The sequence below is a fragment of the Oncorhynchus kisutch genome, linkage group LG22 (assembly GCF_002021735.2).
Source record: "Oncorhynchus kisutch isolate 150728-3 linkage group LG22, Okis_V2, whole genome shotgun sequence".
In the NCBI taxonomy this organism is placed as follows: Eukaryota; Metazoa; Chordata; class Actinopteri; order Salmoniformes; family Salmonidae; genus Oncorhynchus; species Oncorhynchus kisutch.
The window spans coordinates 4,508,762-4,528,679 of NC_034195.2; the positions used below are offsets into that span (position 1 = coordinate 4,508,762).

Consider the following 19,918-nt stretch of genomic DNA (forward strand, 5'->3'; position numbering starts at 1 on the left):
AGTAACTACTGTGGAATCTCACAAATAAAATATTCTGGTTTGACAACAACCTTGTCTCAAGTGTGTGACAAACAAAAACAACAATGGCACCTAGTTCAGAAAAAAGGGTGTATTACTTACAGAGAATGTAACATTCTACCAATAGAAAAGCAACATCCAATTTTATTAGCGGAAAGCATACAATTAACTTATTTTCCTTGAGTAGCACATTGTCGCTGCACAGAATTGACCCATGGCAGTTCAGCGAGGAGTGCTGAGCTGGATTTGGTTTCTGGACACCGCAGTGTGACAAAGTGTGTCATCATTCTGCACCCTCAGTCTCAGATATCCATTGGCTCATCCGGTTTGTCTGCCGCAGGCTCATCTGCAGCCCCGATAACCTAGGACACACAGGGTGGGACACATCACATCTTGATTACCGTTCAGATAAAAATGGAAAACAAAAGTCATTTCTTATGTCAAACTACCAGGAAGTCTGAAAAAATACTGAGTGGGAGGGAAGCTCACCTTGACTTTAGGTTCTTTGAAAATGCTTATGTCAAGCAACATGGACGCAGTGTTCCAGTGAGATTATCTCAAGCAAATTTGCTGATACACAAATCAACATTGAAATTGCATACAACATCCAATCCTATTATACACCACATAATGGTTTCACTACTGATTTGTTTATATCCAACTGTTTGGTTATTGTAACAGTATCAATAGACAAAATGTTAGCTGTATAGTTTAGCTAGCAAATTCAAATAGAATTGGCAGCACTGTTTATCAAGCAAGCAAATCTTGGACAATTTCAGGGTGAGGTCTGGGTACTTTTCATTAAATATAATATATATATATATATATATATATATATATATATATATATATATATATATATATATATATATATATATATATATATATATATATATATACACATACATACATACTCAGTGGCCAGTTTATTAGGTTCCCTCCTACAGACAGTGAGTCACATGGCAGTGGCTTGATCTATAAAGCGGGCATCGAGGCATTCAGTTACTGTTTGACTGAACGTTAGAATGGGCAAAACGAGTGACCTAAGCAACCGAGTGTGGTATGATCGTTGGTGCATGTCGTGCCGGTTCAGTATCTCCGAAACGGCCGGCCTCCTGGGCTTTTCACGCATGACTGTGTCGCGGGTTTATCGTGAATGGTGCAACAAACCAAAAAACATCCAGTCAGCAGCAATCCTGTGGGCGAAAACAGCTCGTTGATGAGAGGTCAAAGAATGGCAAGAATCCTAAAGCAAACAGGCAACTAACGGCGCAGTAGAACTGGTGTACAGAACGCAAAACTAGTCGGTCCTTGTCACGGGTGGGCTATTGCAGCAGACAAACACACCAGGTTCCCCTCTCATCCTCAAAAAACAAGAAGTGGCTCCAGTGGGCACGTGATCACCAACACTGGACAATTGAGCAGTGAAAAAGCAATCGCCCGGTTCGACAAATCCTGGTTCCTGCTGATGGCAGTCAGGATTGGGCGTAAGCAGCATGAGTCCATGGACCCGTCCTGCCTGGTGTCAACGATACAGGCTGGTGGCGGTGGTGTAATGGTGTGGGGAATGTTTTCCTGGCCAATGTTTGGTTCCTTGATACCAATTGATACCAGTTTGTACGCCCCACAGCGCATATGAACATGCTGGCTGAAGACCTAGCTAGCCAGTTACTAGCGAGCACCAGGAAGAAACAAAATGAGCTTACACCAGACACAGATGAAAGCGGAAACATTAGAAGAATATCATAAAAAATGTTTTTGCAAGTATTTACTGACACACTGCAGTCAAATTTCTGCACCAGTAGACTAGCTACCTAGCTATGTAAACCACACGCCTTCTGCGATGTTGGTTACATGGTGGGACTTAAGTTAGGTAAGAGAATAAGATGTTACCATTGGTGTATTAAAATGATACTTTTTGTGATATCATGAAAAGCCCTTAATAATCCTGCCTCCATCCCGCCTCCTGAATCCCAGTCTAAAAAGTGAGCGGGTATTTCTGACCTAGCGAACCAGTTGTGTGTACTGAGAGGCACAAGGAAGAAGACAATGGCGGAGATGGAGCCACCATCGGTTGGTGGTGGAAATGAAAAAAAAATTGACTTTCGTCCAAAGAAATGGAAAGAAATAAGCTAAATTGATGTGAGATACTAGTGTTGATACTCCTACAAGAAACAATGGGGAATTATGTTTTCTGAGATGATGGACACCTGACTTGGTGAACCCATTGAAGACATCCAAAGTAGTTTAGAATGCTTTGTGTAAAGTAAAAAAATCACAAGAAGTGGGCTTCATCAAATTGTGTGTGTCTAAGGTGTTGGAACTCACAAAATTTGGAGAATATGATGTGTCGCGCTTTGAGCGACAGAGCAGGGCACCTATTAAAAGAGTCATTTTGGGAGTGTCGGAAGAAGAATTCCTGAAATGGTTGATGTATGCTGGATGATGTGGAGTCCCTCCCGACCCAAGTGCAGCTGACACAGATGAAAGCGGGTCAAGAACTACAGGAAACGTATGATCTCTGTAATTGCAAACAAAGGTTTCTGTACCAAATATTAAGTTCTGCTTTTCTGATGTATCAAATACTTATGCAATAAAATGCTAATTAATTACTGAAAAATCATACAATGTGATTTTCTGGCTTTTTGTTTTAAAATCGTCAGTGTATCAAATACTTGTTCTCCCCACTGTATATATATACTGTATGTATGTATATATGTGTGTGTGTGTATTTTAACCCAATAACGGTTGAATTTAAGCCGTTTAAGCTGCCTATCGATCATTGTTTTTGCAACAAGGGGTGTATTCATTACGGAAACCGTTTACGAAACAAATGGAAGCAAACAGAGAAAAACTAAAGTCTCTATTGGACAAATTCAGGTAGGTCCCTCCCCGTTTCGTCACATTTACGAAATGTTTTTCAACAGAAAGTGCATAATGAATTCGCACCAACAGAGAGCCAGTGAAAAATGTGCTGTTGCATCAGCTGCATGGTGCGGATCCCAGCCTAAGGAATACAAGTTTGAGTTCCTCCCTTCTAAACTGTTAGACTTCAGTATGGCTTTTGACATTCTCGATCATAGTCTGCTGCTGGAAAAACGTGTGCTATGGCTGTACACCCCCTGCTATAATGTGGATAAAGAGTTACCCGTCTAACAGAACACAGAGGGTGTTTTTTAATGGAAGCCTTTCCAACATAATCCAGGTAGAATCAGGAATTCCCCAGGGCAGCTGTCTAGGCCCCTTACTTTAAATCTTTACTAACGACATGCCACTGGCTTTGAGTAAAGCCAATGTGTCTATGTACGCGCATAACTATACATGTCAGCTAACACAGCGACTGAAATGACTGCAACACTTAACAAAGAGCTGCAGTTAGTTTCAGAGTGGGTGGCAAGGAACAAGTTAGTCCTAAATATTTCTAAAACTAAAAGCATTGTATTTGGGACAAATCCTTCACTAAACCCTAAACCTTAGCTAAATCTTGTAATGAATAATGTGGAAATTGAGCAAGTTGAGGTGACAAAACTGCTTGGAGTAACCCTGGATTGTAAATTGTCATGGTCGAAACATATTGATACAACCAACAGTAGCTAAGATGGGGAGAAATCTGTCCATAATAAAGCACTGCTCTACCTTCTTAACAGCACTATCAACAAGGCAGGTCCTACAGGCCCTAGTTTCTACCTTCTTAACAGCACTATCAACAAGGCAGGTCCTACAGGCTCTAGTTTCTACCTTCTTAACAACACTATCAACAAGGCAGGTCCTACAGGCCCTAGTTTCTACCTTCTTAACAACTCTATCAACAAGGCAGGTCCTACAGGCCCTAGTTTCTACCTTCTTAACAACTCTATCAACAAGGCAGGTCCTACAGGCTCTAGTTTCTACTTTCATAACAGCACTATCAACAAGGCAGGTCCTACAGGCCCTAGTTTCTACCTTCTTAACAGCACTATCAACAAGGCAGGTCCTACAGGCCCTAGTTTCTACCTTCTTAACAACTCTATCAACAAATCAAATCAAATTTTATTTGTCACATACACATGGTTAGCAGATGTTAATGCGAGTGTAGCGAAATGCTTGTGCTTCTAGTTCCGACAATGCAGTAATAACGAACAAGTAATCTAACTAACAATTCCCAAAAAACTACTGTCTTATACACAGTGTAAGGGGATAAAGAATATGTACATAAGGATATATGAATGAGTGATGGTACAGAGCAGCATAGGCAAGATACAGTAGATGATATCGAGTACAGTATATACATATGAGATGAGTATGTAAACCAAGTGGCGTAGTTAAAGTGGCTAGTGATACATGTATTACATAAGGATGCAGTCGATGATATAGAGTACAGTATCTACGTATGCATATGAGATGAATAATGTAGGGTAAGTAACATTATATAAGGTAGCATTGTTTAAAGTGGCTAGTGATAGATTTACATCATTTCCCATCAATTCCCATGATTAAAGTGGCTGGAGTAGAGTCAGTGTCATTGACAGTGTGTTGGCAGTAGCCACTCAATGTTAGTGGTGGCTGTTTAACAGTCTGATGGCCTTGAGATAGAAGCTGTTTTTCAGTCTCTCGGTCCCAGCTTTGATGCACCTGTACTGACCTCGCCTTCTGGATGACAGCGGGGTGAACAGGCAGTGGCTCGGGTGGTTAATGTCCTTGATGATCTTTATGGCCTTCCTGTAGCATCGGGTGGTGTAGGTGTCCTGGATGGCAGGTAGTTTGCCCCCGGTGATGCGTTGTGCAGACCTCACTACCCTCTGGAGAGCCTTACGGTTGAGGGCGGTGCAGTTGCCATACCAGGCGGTGATACAGCCCGCCAGGATGCTCTCGATTGTGCATCTGTAGAAGTTTGTGAGTGCTTTTGGTGACAAGCCGAATTTCTTCAGCCTCCTGAGGTTGAAGAGGCGCTGCTGCGCCTTCCTCACGATGCTGTCTGTGTGAGTGGACCAATTCAGTTTGTCTGTGATGTGTATGCCGAGGAACTTAAAACTCGCTACCCTCTCCACTACTGTTCCATCGATGTGGATGGGGGGGGTGTTCCCTCTGCTGTTTCCTGAAGTCCACAATCATCTCCTTAGTTTTGTTGACGTTGAGTGTGAGGTTATTTTCCTGACACCACACTCCGAGGGCCCTCACCTCCTCCCTGTAGGCCGTCTCGTCGTTATTGGTAATCAAGCCTACCACTGTTGTGTCGTCCGCAAACTTGATGATTGAGTTGGAGGCGTGCATGGCCACGCAGTCGTGGGTGAACAGGGAGTACAGGAGAGGGCTCAGAACGCACCCTTGTGGGGCCCCAGTGTTGAGGATCAGCGGGGAGGAGATGTTGTTGCCTACCCTCACCACCTGGGGGCGGCCCGTCAGGAAGTCCAGTACCCAGTTGCACAGGGCGGGGTCGAGACCCAGGGTCTCGAGCTTGATGACGAGCTTGGAGGGTACTATGGTGTTGAATGCCGAGCTGTAGTCGATGAACAGCATTCTCACATAGGTATTCCTCTTGTCCAGATGGGTTAGGGCAGTGTGCAGTGTGGTTGAGATTGCATCGTCTGTGGACCTATTTGGGCGGTAAGCAAATTGGAGTGGGTCAAGGGTGTCAGGTAGGGTGGAGATGATATGGTCCTTGACTAGTCTCTCAAAGCACTCAATGATGACGGAAGTGAGTGCTACGGGGCGGTAGTCGTTTAGCTCAGTAACCTTAGCTTTCTTGGGAACAGGAACAATGGTGGCCCTCTTGAAGCATGTGGGAACAGCAGACTGGTATAGGGATTGATTGAATATGTCCGTAAACACACCGGCCAGCTGGTCTGCGCATGCTCTGAGGGCGCGGCTGGGGATGCCGTCTGGGCCTGCAGCCTTGCGAGGGTTAACACGTCTAAATGTCTTACTCACTTCGGCTGCAGTGAAGGAGAGACCGCATGTTTTCGTTGCAGGCCGTGTCAGTGGCACTGTATTGTCCTCAAAGTGGGCAAAAAAGTTATTTAGTCTGCCTGGGAGCAAGACATCCTGGTCCGTGACTGGGCTGGGTTTCTTCCTGTAGTCCGTGATTGACTGTAGACCCTGCCACATGCCTCTTGTGTCTGAGCCGTTGAATTGAGATTCTACTTTGTCTCTGTACTGGCGCTTAGCTTGTTTGATAGCCTTGCGGAGGGAATAGCTGCACTGTTTGTATTCAGTCATGTCACCAGACACTTTGCCCTGATTAAAAGCAGTGGTTCGCGCCTTCAGTTCCACACGAATGCTGCCATCAATCCACGGTTTCTGGTTAGGGAATGTTTTAATCGTTGCTATGGGAACGTCATCTTCAACGCACGTTCTAATGAACTCGCACACCGAATCAGCGTATTCGTCAATGTTGTTATCTGACGCAATACGAAACATCTCCCAGTCCACGTGATGGAAGCAGTCTTGGAGTGTGGAGTCAGCTTGGTCAAACCAGCGTTGGACAGACCTCAGCGTGGGAGCTTCTTGTTTTAGTTTCTGTCTGTAGGCAGGGATCAACAAAATGGAGTCGTGGTCAGCTTTTCCGAAAGGGGGGCGGGGCAGGGCCTTATATGCGTCGCGGAAGTTAGAGTAACAATGATCCAGGGTCTTTCCACCCCTGGTTGCGCAATCGATATGCTGATAAAATTAAGGGAGTCTTGTTTTCAGATTAGCCTTGTTAAAATCCCTAGCTACAATGAATGCAGCCTCCGGATAAATCGTTTCCAGTTTGCAGAGAGTTAAATAAAATTCGTTCAGAGCCATCGATGTGTCTGCTTGGGGGGGGATATATACGGCTGTGATTATAATCGAAGAGAATTCTCTTGGTAGATAATGCGGTCTACATTTGATTGTGAGGAATTCTAAATCAGGTGAACAGAAGGATTTGAGTTCCTGTATGTTTCTTTCATCACACCATGTCACGTTGGCCATAAGGCATACGCCCCCGCCCCTCTTCTTACCAGAAAGATGTTCGTTTCTGTCGGCGCGATGCATGGAGAAACCCGCTGGCTGCACCGCTTCGGATTGCGTCTCTCCAGTTAGCCATGTTTCCGTGAAGCAGAGAACGTTACAGTCTCTGATGTCCCTCTGGAATGCTACCCTTGCTCGGATTTCATCAACCTTGTTGTCAACAAGGCAGGTCCTACAGGCTCTAGTTTCTACCTTCATAACAGCACTATCAACAAGGCAGGTCCTACAGGCCCTAGTTTCTACCTTCTTAACAACACTATCAACAAGGCCGGTCCTACAGGCCCTAGTTTCTACCTTCTTAACAGCACTATCAACAAGGCAGGTCCTACAGGCCCTAGTTTCTACCTTCTTAACAGCACTATCAACAAGGCAGGTTCTACAGGCCCTAGTTTCTACCTTCTTAACAGCACTATCAACAAGGCAGGTCCTACAGGCCCTAGTTTCTACCTTCCTAACAGCACTATCAACAAGGCAGGTCCTACAGGCCCTAGTTTCTACCTTATTAACAGCACTATCAACAAGGCAGGTCCTACAGGCCCTAGTTTCTACCTTATTAACAGCACTATCAACAAGGCAGGTCCTACAGGCCCTAGTTTCTACCTTCCTAACAGCACTATCAACAAGGCAGGTCCTACAGACTCTAGTTTCTACCTTCTTAACAGCACTATCAACAAGGCAGGTCCTACAGACTCTAGTTTCTACCTTCTTAACAGCACTATCAACAAGGCAGGTCCTACAGGCCCTAGTTTCTACCTTCTTAACAGCACTATCAACAAGGCAGGTCCTACAGACTCTAGTTTCTACCTTCTTAACAGCACTGTCAACAAGGCAGGTCCTACAGGCCCTAGTTTCTACCTTCTTAACAACACTATCAACAAGGCAGGTCCTACAGGCCCTAGTTTCTACCTTCTTAACAGCACTATCAACAAGGCAGGTCCTACAGGCCCTAGTTTCTACCTTCTTAACAGCACTATCAACAAGGCAGGTCCTACAGACTCTAGTTTCTACCTTCTTAACAGCACTATCAACAAGGCAGGTCCTACAGGCCCTAGTTTCTACCTTCTTAACAACACTATCAACAAGGCAGGTCCTACAGGCCCTAGTTTCTACCTTCTTAACAACACTGTCAACAAGGCAGGTCCTACAGGCCCTAGTTTCTACCTTCTTAACAGCACTGTCAACAAGGCAGGTCCTACAGGCCCTAGTTTCTACCTTCTTAACAACACTATCAACAAGGCAGGCCCTAGTTTCTACCTTCTTAACAGCACTATCAACAAGGCAGGCCCTACAGGCCCTAGTTTCTACCTTCTTAACAGCACTATCAACAAGGCAGGTCCTACAGGCCCTAGTTTTGATCGCACCTGAACTACTGTTCAGTCGTGTGGTCAGGTGCCACAAAAAGGGACTTAGGAAAATTACAATTGGCTCAGAACAGGGCAGCACGGCTGGCCCTTGGATGTGCACAGAGAGCTAATATTAATAATATGCATGTCAATCTCTCCTGGCTCAAAGTGGAGGAGAGATTGACTTCACTACTTGTATTTGTGAGAGGTAAAATAAAAAAAAAAGGTATCTTCACAGTCCCCTAGTCCAGAACGGACTATGATATAAACCAGTACTGTTTTGGGGTTCAAACCGGATCAGAACATTATTTTGCTGATCGGAATAGTGGAGTGAAACAAATAAAAAGTAGTGGTTCTCTTTCAATTGGAAAATAAATGTCAGTTGCAACACATTAGAAAGTAACCAGCCCAGTCTGAGGTCCTGAGCACTCTGGAGCAGATTTTCATCAAGGGTCTCTGTACTTTGCTCTGTTCATATTTGCCTCGATCCTGACTAGTCTCCCAGGTATTTTGGTTTTCTATAAATGTGAACCTGTTATCGCATTATGGGCTATTGTGTGTAGATTGATGAGGATTTTTTCAAATTTAATCAATTTTAGAATAATGCTGTAACGTAACAAACTGTAGAAAAAGCCAAGGGGTCTGAACACTTTCCGAATGCATTACATCTTGAACCGTATCGAATTGTCTTGAAAGGCAAAGATCCACATCCCTACAATCTAGATATGTAAACCACGCACCTTCTGCAATGTTGGTTACAAGGTACTTATTTAAATTAGGTAAAAGAACAAGACATTAAAATTAGGCTTCTTCTCTCAAAACCCCTTAATAATCCCACCACCTCAAGTGTTTGGCATGGGGGAAAGGACCAGTAACTTGATGATCAGCTTTACTTGAGGACCAAAACGTTGACCGTGGCACCACACAGGTTGCAAAAATAGTTGGGAAGAGATTGGATGTGCCGATTCCTTGGCACGTGGTTTATGAACTGATATGCAAAACAACGCTCGATTCAAAACTTAGTTTTTCAATTTAAATACAAAATTGCCATAAACAAAATGTTATGTTACTGAGCTTTCATGAGCTGAAATAAAAGACCACAGAATGTTATGTATACTGAGCTTTCATGAGCTGAAATAAAAGATCACAGAATGTTATGTATACTGAGCTTTCATGAGCTGAAATAAAAGACCACAGAAATGTTCCATACGCACAAAAAGCTTGTTTCTCTGAAATTGTGCAGACATGTTTACATTCCTGTTAGTGAGCATTTTTCTTTTGCCAAGATAATCCATCCACGTGACAGGTGTGGCATATCAAGAAGCTGATTAAACAGCATGATCATTACACAGGTGCACCTTGTGCGGGGGACAATAAAAGGTCACTAAAATGTGCATTTTTCCCCCCCCCCGAAAACACAACGTCACAGATGTCTCAAGTTTTGAAGGAGCGTGCAATTGGCATGCTGACTGCAGGAATGTTCACCAGAGCTGTTGCCAGAGAATTCAATGTTCATTTCTCTACCATAAGCCTCCTCTGTCCTTTTAGAGAATTTGGCGATACGTCCAACCGGCCTCACAACTGCAAACCACGTGGAGCCACGCCACCCCAGGACCTCCACATCCGGCTTCTTCACCTCCGGAATAATCTGAGACCAGCCAGCTAACGAAACTGAGGAGTATTTCTGTCTAATGAAGCCCTTGTGGGGTTAAAACTCTGATTGAACGGGCATGGCTCCTCAGCGGGTGGGGCCTATGCCCTCCCAAGCCCACCCATGGATGCGCCTCTGCCCAGTCATGTGAAATCCATAGATTTGGGACAAATTAATTTATTTAAATTGACTGATTTCCTTATATGAACTGTAACTCAGTTGAAATTGTTGCCTGTTGCGTTTATATTTTTTGTTACGTATATATGGAGCATACAACCATCTAAGCTACAGATTTTTCAACAAAGAGACAATCATTAGATCACTTATTCTGGTATTGCCCTCACTTATTGTTTTTGGTCACAGGTTCAGGAATGGCCTGAGAAATCACAACATTTACGGAGATAGGTGGGATGGACTGAGAGTAGCTGGTGGGTGTGTTTAAAGGCTGTTCTATAATAGTTATGACTGAAAACATGTATAAGTGCTATCTACCTAGATATAATGTACAGTACCAGTCAGAAGTTTGGACACATCTACTCATTCAAGGGTTTTTCTTTATTTGTACTATTTTCTACATTGTAGAATAAGAACTATGAAATAACACAGATGGAATCACGTAGTAAACAAACCAAAAAATTACAAATCAAAATACATTTTCTATTTGAGATTCTTCAAAGTAGCCACCCTTTGCCTTGACGACAGCTTTGCACTCTTGGCATTCTCTCAACCAACTTCACCTGGAATGCTTTTCCTACAGTCTTGAAGGAGTTCCCACATATGGGAACACTTGTTGGCTGCTTTTCCTTCAATCTGCGGTCCAACTCATCCCAAACCATCTCAATTGGATTGAGGTCGGGTGATTGTGGAGGCCAGATCATCTGATGCAGCACTCCATCATTCTCCTTCTTGGTCAAATAGCCCTTACACAGCCTGGAAGTGTGTTGGGTCATTGTGTTGAAAAACAAATTGATAGTCCCACTAAGCACAAACCAGGTGGGATGGTGTATCGCTGCAGAATGCTGTAGTAGCCATGCTGGTTAAGTGTGCCTTGAATTCTAAATAAAATCACTGACAGTGTCACCAGCAAAGCACCATCACACAATCACACCTCCTCCTCCCTGCTTCACAGTGGGAACCACACATGCAGAGCTCATCCTTTCTCCTACTCTGCGTCTCACAAAGACACAGCGGTTTGAACCAAAAATCTCAAATTTGGACTCCTCAGACCAAAGGACAGATTTCCACCGGTCTAATGTCCATTGCTTGTGTTTCTTGGCCCAAGCAAGTCTCTTCTTCTTAAAAGGTGTCCTTTAGTAATCAAATCAAAAAGTTTACTTGTCACGTGCGCCGAATACAACAGGTGTAGACCTTACAGTCAAATGCTTACTTACAAGCCCTAGCCAACAGTGCAGTTAAGTAAAAAATAGGTATTAGGTAAACAATAGATAAGTAAAAAAATTCAATTAAAAACTGTAAAATGACAGTGAAAATAACAGTAGCGAGGCTATATACAGGTGGTACCGGTAAAGAGTCAATGTGCGGGGTTAGTCGGGGTAATATGTACATCTAGATATAGTTAAAGTGACTATGCATAGATGATAAACAGAGAATAGCAGCAGCGTAAAAGAGGGGGTTGGCGGTAGTGGTTTCTTTGCAGCAATTCGACCATGAATAGTTGATGCATTTATTTGGGCTGGTAACCTTAATAAACCTTTTCTCTGCTGCAGAGGTTTCTCTGGGTCTTCCATTCCTGTGGCTGTCCTCATGAGAGCCAGTTTCATCATAGCGCTTGATGGTTTTTGCGACTGCACTTGAAGAAACTTTAAAAAGTTCTTGAAATTTTCTGGACTGACTGACCTTCATGTCTTAAAGTAATGATGGACTGTCGTTTCTCATTGCTTATTTGAGCTGTTCTTGCCATAATATAGACTTTCTTCTGTATACCAACCATACCTTGTCACAACAACTGATTGGCTCAAACGCATTAAGGAAAGAAATTCCACAAATGAACTTTTAACAAGGCACACCTGTTAATTGAAATGAATTCCAGGTGACTACCTCATGAAACTGGTTGAGAGAATGCCAAGAGTTTGCAAAGCTGTCATCAAGGCAAAAGGTGGATACTTTGAAGAATCTCAAATATAACACGTTTTTGATTACTACATGATTCCATGTGTTATTTCATAGTTCTGATGTCGTTTTTAAAAAATTAGAAAAACCCTTGAATGAGTAGGTGTCAAACTTTTGATTGGCAATGTATATCAAATGACTTTATTCTTGCTGTGTAACTACTGTAATAAAAACAATTAAAAAGCCAAATAAACACACTTTATGGTCAAACTTTAGAGGCAGGTATTGTTCCTACTTTGATCTAGATTGCTTGCTCTCTGGGGATTCAGGCTCGGCTTGATCTAATCTGCTGATCTAAAAAGGGCTTGATAAATACATCTGATTGATCTGGTTTCATCCAAATGTCATCCAATTTCATGAAAAACATGATTTTGACTGTTCGGGACCATCAAGTGAAATTTGTGATGTCATGTTTGTGAACCATTCTATAATATTATTATAATCTCATCTCCAAATATCTTTGAGAGTGTATTATCCTAGCCTGGATACCAAATGAATTGTTCTGTTTCAGCGTGGATCCAGGCTAGCATTAATCCAACCACTTTCCACAGTAACTCCAAGTCGACTCTTACCTTTCTCTGTGGCCTCTCCTCCAGACCCTCAAGGAAAGGAGCCACGTCATCATCGTCGTAGATGGTGAACTCCATGTCTTTCCCTACAATGCCGATGGAGACATTCTGAAAGGCAGGGAGAGCTACTCAGTAAAGCCCAGGGTTGTGTTCATTAGGCACCAAACAGAGAGGGACTGCATTTTATTTTCACGTTGCAAAACATTTAAAAACATTTGTTGGGTGACCTAATGAACACAGCCCTGAACTGTGGGGAACATGAGGGCTATGACAGGTTGGTTGAGCCATATAAGCTTACCTTGGTGGTGAGGTCCTGTTCAGCTGGGAGTGTTTCTCTGAGCCCAAGCAGACCATGCCTGACCAGCTCATTCAGATTACCTGAGTATAGTCAATGCAATGGACAAAAGGATAAATGCACAGAGCAGGTGCTGAATGTGTACAGTTGAAGTCGGAAGTTTACATACACCTTAGCCAAACTTAAACTCAGTTTTTCACAATTGTAATCCTAGTAAACGTTCCCCATTTTAGGTCAGTTAGGATCACCACTTTATTTTAAGAATGTGAAATGTCAGAATAATAGTAGAGATAATTATTTATTTCAGCTTTTATTTCTTTCATCACATTCCCAGTGGGTCAGAAGTCTACATACACTTAATTAGTATTCAGTAGCATTGCCTTTAAATTGTTTAATTTGGGTCAAATGTTTTGGGTAGCCTTCCACAAGCTTCCCACAATAAGTGGGTGAATTTTGGCCCATTTCTCCTGACAGAGCTGGTGTAACTGAGTCAGGTTTGTAGGCCTCCTTGCTCGCACATGCTTTTTCACTTCTGCCCACAAATTTTCTATAGGATTGAGGTCAGGGCTTTGTGATGGCCACTCCAATACCTTGACTTTGTTGTCCTTAAGCCATTTTGCCACAACTTTGGAAGTATGCTTGGTGTCATTGTCCATTTGAAGACCCATTTGCGACCAAGCTTTAACTTCCTGACTGATGTCTTGAGATGTTGCTTCAATATATCCACATAATTTTCCTCCCTCATGATGCCATCTATTTTGTGAAGTGCACCAGTCCCTCCTGCATCAAAGCACCCCCACAACATGATGCTGCTACCCCCGTGCTTCACAGTTGGGATGGTGTTCTTTGGCTTGCAATCCTCCCCCTTTTCCTCCAAACATAACGATGGTCATTATGGCCAAACAGCTCTATTTTTGTTTCATCAAACCACAGGACATTTCTCCAAAAAGTACAATCTTTGTCCCCATGTGCAGTTGCAAACTGTAGTCTGGGTTTTTTATGCCGGTTTTGGAGCAGTGGCTTCTTCCTTGCTGAGCGGCCTTTCAGGTTATGTCGATATAGGACTAGTTTTAATGTGGATATAGATACTTTTGTACCTGTTTCCTCCAGCATCTTTACAAGGTCCTTTGTTGTTCTGGGATTGATTTGCACTTGTCGCACCAAAGTATGTTCATCTCTAGGAGACAGAACACGTCACCTTCCTGAGCGGTATGACGGCTACGTGGTCCCACAATGTTTATACTTGTGTAATATTGTTTGTACAGATGAACGTGGTACCTTCAGGCGTTTGGAAATTGCTCCCAAGGATGAGGCAGACTTGTGGAGGTCCACAATTTTTTTCTGAGGTCTTGGCTGATTTCTTTTGATTTTCCCATGATGTCAAGCAAAGAGGCACTGAGTTGAAGGTAGGCCTTGAAATACATTCACAGGTACACCTCCAATTGACTCAAATTATGTCAATTAGCCTATCAGAAGCCTCTAAAGCCATGACATCATTTTCTGGAATTTTCAAGCTGTTTATAGGCACAGTCAACTTAGTGAATGTAAACTTCTGACCCACTGGAATTGTCATACAGTGAATTATAAGTTAAATAATCTGTCTGTAAACAATTGTTGGAAAAATGACTTGTGTCATGCACAAAGTAGATGTCCTAACCGACTTGCCAAAACTATAGTTTGTGAACAAGAAATTTGTGGAGTGGTTGAAAAATGAAAATTTAATGACTCCAACATAAGTGTATGTAAACTTCCGACTTCAACTGTAGGTGTGTGTGAGTGAGATATGATACAGCGAACAAGCCTCAAACAGTATCTACTTTATAGTATGTGTAGTAGACATGTGTGCCCTCAGGTATGCATTTGTGTTAGTAATTGTGATGTGTACATGCTCTCACAGTCCAGGAAGGTGTCCATGTGTCTCTCTAGGTATGTGCGGGCAGACTGGGAGCGAGCTCCAATGGACATGGCTTTGCAGTCAAAGTAGTTTGCAGAGGGGCAGGTCTGGAAGATATGAGGCCCCATGTCCTACAAGAAGAGACCAAATGACTTTGTTGCTTCACATTACTAATAAGTATTGCTTTAAGAATCACATACACAGAGGTTTACACACCTTGATCAGCATACATAGTTTCCCTTAAAAGATGACAAAGAACTTACATCGTAGCCAGCGATAAGCAGTCCCACACCATAGGGTCTTCTTCCATACCTCTGTGTGGGAATTTGAGTTTCTGAGGGACTGGTCAAGGCGTACCTTGTCAACTGTCTAGAGAGCACAGCGCTCCATTTCCCAAACCTCACCGCTTATCTCAAGAAAGTGACATTTTTGACATTGACAAAAATGCAAAGTTTCAAGCGGATTGTTTTGGGGTCCCCTAGGACTGTCCTAAACTAAGCAAAATGTTAATGCATGGCAAACTGGGTGCTTCTAGGGATCAATCATTGAAAGCAAGACTGAAAGGATACTGCTTCCGATGAGAGTGACGAGGCGCGATGCTGGGAGAGGCCTGTCAAACACGAACCTGGAGTCCAGGCATTCCTGCCTCATGAAATTACTGTTGAAGAAAGAAGGGGAAATCTTAACACAAATTACAGTGGACATACATTGCACACAGACACATGGTTTTTCATACATTTTATTTCTACAACTGGACAACTGGTGTGTGTGTGTGTGTTGTAGGTAGTCTAGTGTTCGGACAGAGCGTTGGGCCAGTAACCGAAAGGTTGCTGATTCGAAACCTCGAGCTGACTAGGTGAAAAATCTGTAAATGTGCCCTTTAGCAAGGTACTTAACTCTAATTGTTCCTGTAAGTCGCTCTGGATAAGATTGTCTGCTAAATGACTCAAATGTTTTAAAAAAATATTTAAAAATAATAATAATAATAAATAAAATAAAAATAATGTAAATGGTACCAGAGTAGCCTGGCATCTGCAGTCAGCCCGGCAATGGAGATGCCAATGTGTTCATCAACGTGGAGGATCTTCTTCTGGTGAGCAGCCAGCTCTGACTGGGCTCGCTGTGGAGAAACAAACACCAGTCTCACTCAACAGCCCATTGACAGTCACTGCGAGTGGCTCACGCCACGCGTCCAATGTAGCAGGTAAAAGACATACCGTTTTCCTGATACCCCAGTGTAGCTCCTATGTAACTCTTGAAAAACACAAACTGTCAGTGTAGAATAGAACTGGGATATTAACGGGGAATACCTTGAGAGCAACCAGGACTGCATGGGTTTTGGACTTGAGCCCCACTGTAGCCGAACCTTGTTTCACCGCCTCCATGGCGTATTCAATCTGGTGAATGCGCCCCTGAAACACAAGTGCATCGATAACGTTAACTTATTCGGGAGACACTGCAGGGAACCTCATTCCCTAAACATTTAGATACATTTTAATGTTCACACTCTAGTGAGTACGTGAGAAAGTTGCAAGCAATCATGACCATATATGGCAAAAAAAAGTCCTTTACCTGAGGACTCCATACTGTGACATCGTTGTCGTACTGGTTACGGAACTAGAGAGAGAGTGAGAGAGAGAGCGCGAGAGAGAGAGCGCGAGAGAAAAGGCAGTAGTGTCAATATTTTCAATGTACATTTGTCTAGCAATACACATGAAATGTTTTACTTATGTAGTTCTCTTGCATTGCAATGAGTTATCGACCAAAAAACTGTGGTGGACTGCACCGCAACACAGAATGTGTTTGCCACCCTAGACTCTTCCAGACAAAGGTATTGCATTGCTATAAATAAATTATAGAGCCAGCTAGAAACCAATCTTGTGGCTTTGTTTACAGCCAACTGTTATGGGGCAGCATCTAAACCAGAATCTACCCTTACAGGAAAAGTTGATATGGCGAATCTCCTTTAAGCCCAGGAAGCAGCCATTGTTATGGGGCAGCATCTAAACCAGAATCTACCCTTACAGGAAAAGTTGATATGGCGAATCTCCTTTAAGCCCAGGAAGCAGCCATTGTTATGGGGCAGCATCTAAACCAGAATCTACCTTTACAGGAAATGTTGATATGGCGAATCTCCTTTAAGCCCAGGAAGCAGCCATTGTTATGGGGCAGCATCTAAACCAGAATCTACCCTTACAGGAAAAGTTGATATGGCGAATCTCCTTTAAGCCCAGGAAGCAGCCATTGTTATGGGGCAGCATCTAAACCAGAATCTACCTTTACAGGAAAAGTTGATATGGCGAATCTCCTTTAAGCCCAGGAAGCAGCCATTGTTATGGGGCAGCATCTAAACCAGAATCTACCCTTACAGGAAAAGTTGATATGGCGAATCTCCTTTAAGCCCAGGAAGCAGCCATTGTTATGGGGCAGCATCTAAACCAGAATCTACCTTTACAGGAAAAGTTGATATGGCGAATCTCCTTTAAGCCCAGGAAGCAGCCATTGTTATGGGGCAGCATCTAAACCAGAATCTACCCTTACAGGAAAAGTTGATATGGCGAATCTCCTTTAAGCCCAGGAAGCAGCCATTGACCTGCTTTTCAAGCATAATAATCTCAAAATACATTTATTACTCATCAAATTAAGTTTCAATTAGCAACTATCGTAATTTACTGCCATCATGGTATGTACTTCCAAAAAAGGTCGAAATAAAATGTTTTATGTAATGGAAAAAAAGGCCTATTCGGCACCTCCAGTCTATTGAGCTGTTGTAGACTTACAACCTGTGCATTGAAGGTGTCGAATAGGATTGTTTTCTTCAGTTGCTTGCAGTGGTGGAAAAGGTACCCAATTGTTCTACTTGAGTAAAAGTAAAGATACCTTAATAGAAAATGACTCAAGTAAAAGTCACCCAGTAAAATACTACTTGAGTAAAAGTCTAAAAGTATTTCGTTTTAAATATACTTAAGTATCAAAAGTAAAACTATAAATCATTTCAAATTCTTTATATTAAGCAAACCAGACAGCCCAATGTTCTAGTTTAAAAACATATATTTACAGATAGCCAGGGACAACACTCAGACATCATTTACAAATGAAGCATTTGGGTTTAGTGAGTCTGCCAGATATGAGGCAGTAGGGATGACCAGGGATGTTCTTTTGATGTGTGGAACATTGGACCATTTTCCTGTCCTTCTAAGCATTCGAAATGTAGTGTACTTTTGGGTATCAGGGAACATGTATGGAGTAAAAACGACATTATTTTCATTAGGAATGTAACGTAAGTGGAGTAAGCTGTCAAAAATATAAATAGTAAAGTACACACTACACACACCCAAAAACGCTACTTGAGTAGTACTTTAACGTATTTTTACACCATTTAAAAAAGAAACTCTATATTTGTTGAGTAACGAACGTATTTTAACGTTATTAAATTTGAAAAGCTGGTGACTGGTGGCAAATTGAATGGCTGCTTCCTGGGTTTAAGGGAGATTCGCCATAACGTTTCCTGTTAAGCCAGATTCTGGTTCATGAGTGCACCCATAGAATTAGAATAGGACCTCTATGGGTGCACCTCTCATGACGTCGAACATGGTTTAAATTTCAGAGATACAATAGGAATGATAGCTTTGTTCAAGCAACAAAGTAGCTGGTCCCAAACAGTTGGAAGAAAGCATCTAGTTAGCTAGAAGTTTTCAATTTGCATCCATAGGTTGACTGCAAAGAACACTGGCATTCGGTCAAAGTTGGGTAACGAAAGTGAAACACTCAACATTTACTAGGCTAGCTAGCTAACACAGCTCGGTAGCTAGCCAGCCATCTAAATTAGCTACCGTTAGCTAGCTATGTTAGCTCCTAGCTAGCTATGTTAGCTCCTAGCTAGCTACATAAACTAGGTTGGATACTTTATTTAATCTATTATTACAGCTAGCTAGATTGCCAATAAGGCAGTAGCTAGCTAACTCGTGCAAAATCATAAACGTTCATAGACGCTACTATAGTAGCTATGTTTAATGCTTACTCACAGTGCACTCGTTTCGTAACGTTAGTGTTCATAGACTAGATAACTATTTTAACGAGTGATAGCTAGCATCTTAATCAAACACCTTTGTCATTCAATGTATGCAACAATCTGTATTATTTAAGCAAATATTCAAGCTTCAAACAAAACGCATGCTTTATACACTCTTACCATCTCTGCTGCTGAACTGTGACTTGGTTTGATTTAATTTCCTAAATCTGTCACGTAAGGCAAAGCAGTAGATCTCAGAAGTCTGTCCAGTCGATGAAAATTCGAAATGTCATCAAAGATTGGAAACTTTACCCATTTTGACTTGACCAAAGACAGCTATCTATGTTTAAATGTATTTTTAATGCCAGGATTCCTGTCAATTCTGAAAGTAAATTTAGATTTTTGATTATTTAAGTTTATTTCACATTCATGGTCCTCGGAGGATGCAATAACTAGAATAAAATACTTGCAGTAATACAAGCAACCCACATTTTGTTATAGCATATTTCTTTTTTGCAATGACAGGCATAATTGCAGTGTGCCTAGATGAGCACTTTGAATGTCAACAATACACAATATCCTTCAGTAACCAGTTTTTTTTCTTCAGAAAAATTGTCACACACCTCGAGGACCTCTGCTAATAGAAATTAGTTAATTTAATTAATTTCTCTGTACAAACCACTCATGGTGTTTCAGGCTCACCATAAAAAGTTTTCAGCGTTCAATGTCTCTTTCTAGGGACATTTCTATGCATTTATAAAGGTCTCCATCAACAGTTTCGCTCTCAGCTTCTCCCACTCTTTTTTTTCTCTTTCTCCCCCTATCTCCCCATCTCTCACTCTCTCTTCTCTCTCTGCCCACCCCACTGTCTGTTTTTTGGGGGGTTGAAACGGCTGGACACTGAGAGCCTGGACCCTGTTAAAGATATCTGATGTACCCTTGATCCGGGGGGAGATGAATTAAAGGAGCTGTGCTGACGAGCCCACCTCCCCTGCCAAGGCAGAGGCGGCAGCAGCAGCCATTACATCAGCGCGCCT

General features: G+C 42.4%; 1 protein-coding gene across 1 annotated transcript; it reads right to left on the bottom strand.

Annotated features, from left to right (window-relative positions):
* Positions 1–91: 91 nt before the first annotated feature.
* LOC109867819 (proteasome subunit alpha type-1) lies at positions 92–19,152 on the bottom strand. The gene is made up of 10 exons (XM_020457136.2): positions 19,062–19,152; positions 16,442–16,486; positions 16,180–16,281; positions 15,886–15,989; positions 15,439–15,527; positions 15,133–15,203; positions 14,871–15,000; positions 12,979–13,058; positions 12,684–12,788; positions 92–380 (listed from the first exon to the last, which is right to left on the bottom strand). Exons 1-10 carry the CDS (start codon positions 19,062–19,064, stop codon positions 321–323), a joined length of 789 nt encoding a protein of 262 aa, XP_020312725.2. The 5' UTR covers positions 19,065–19,152; the 3' UTR covers positions 92–320.
* Positions 19,153–19,918: the final 766 nt, after the last annotated feature.

Coding starts and splice junctions, on each gene's coding strand:
- LOC109867819 (XM_020457136.2), bottom strand. Junction 16,282..16,441: donor TCACAGTATGGAGTCCTCAG/GTAAAGGACTTT, acceptor CTTGTGTTTCAG/GGGCGCATTCACCAGATTGA. Junction 15,528..15,885: donor GCAGATGCCAGGCTACTCTG/GTACCATTTACA, acceptor TTTCTTCAACAG/TAATTTCATGAGGCAGGAAT.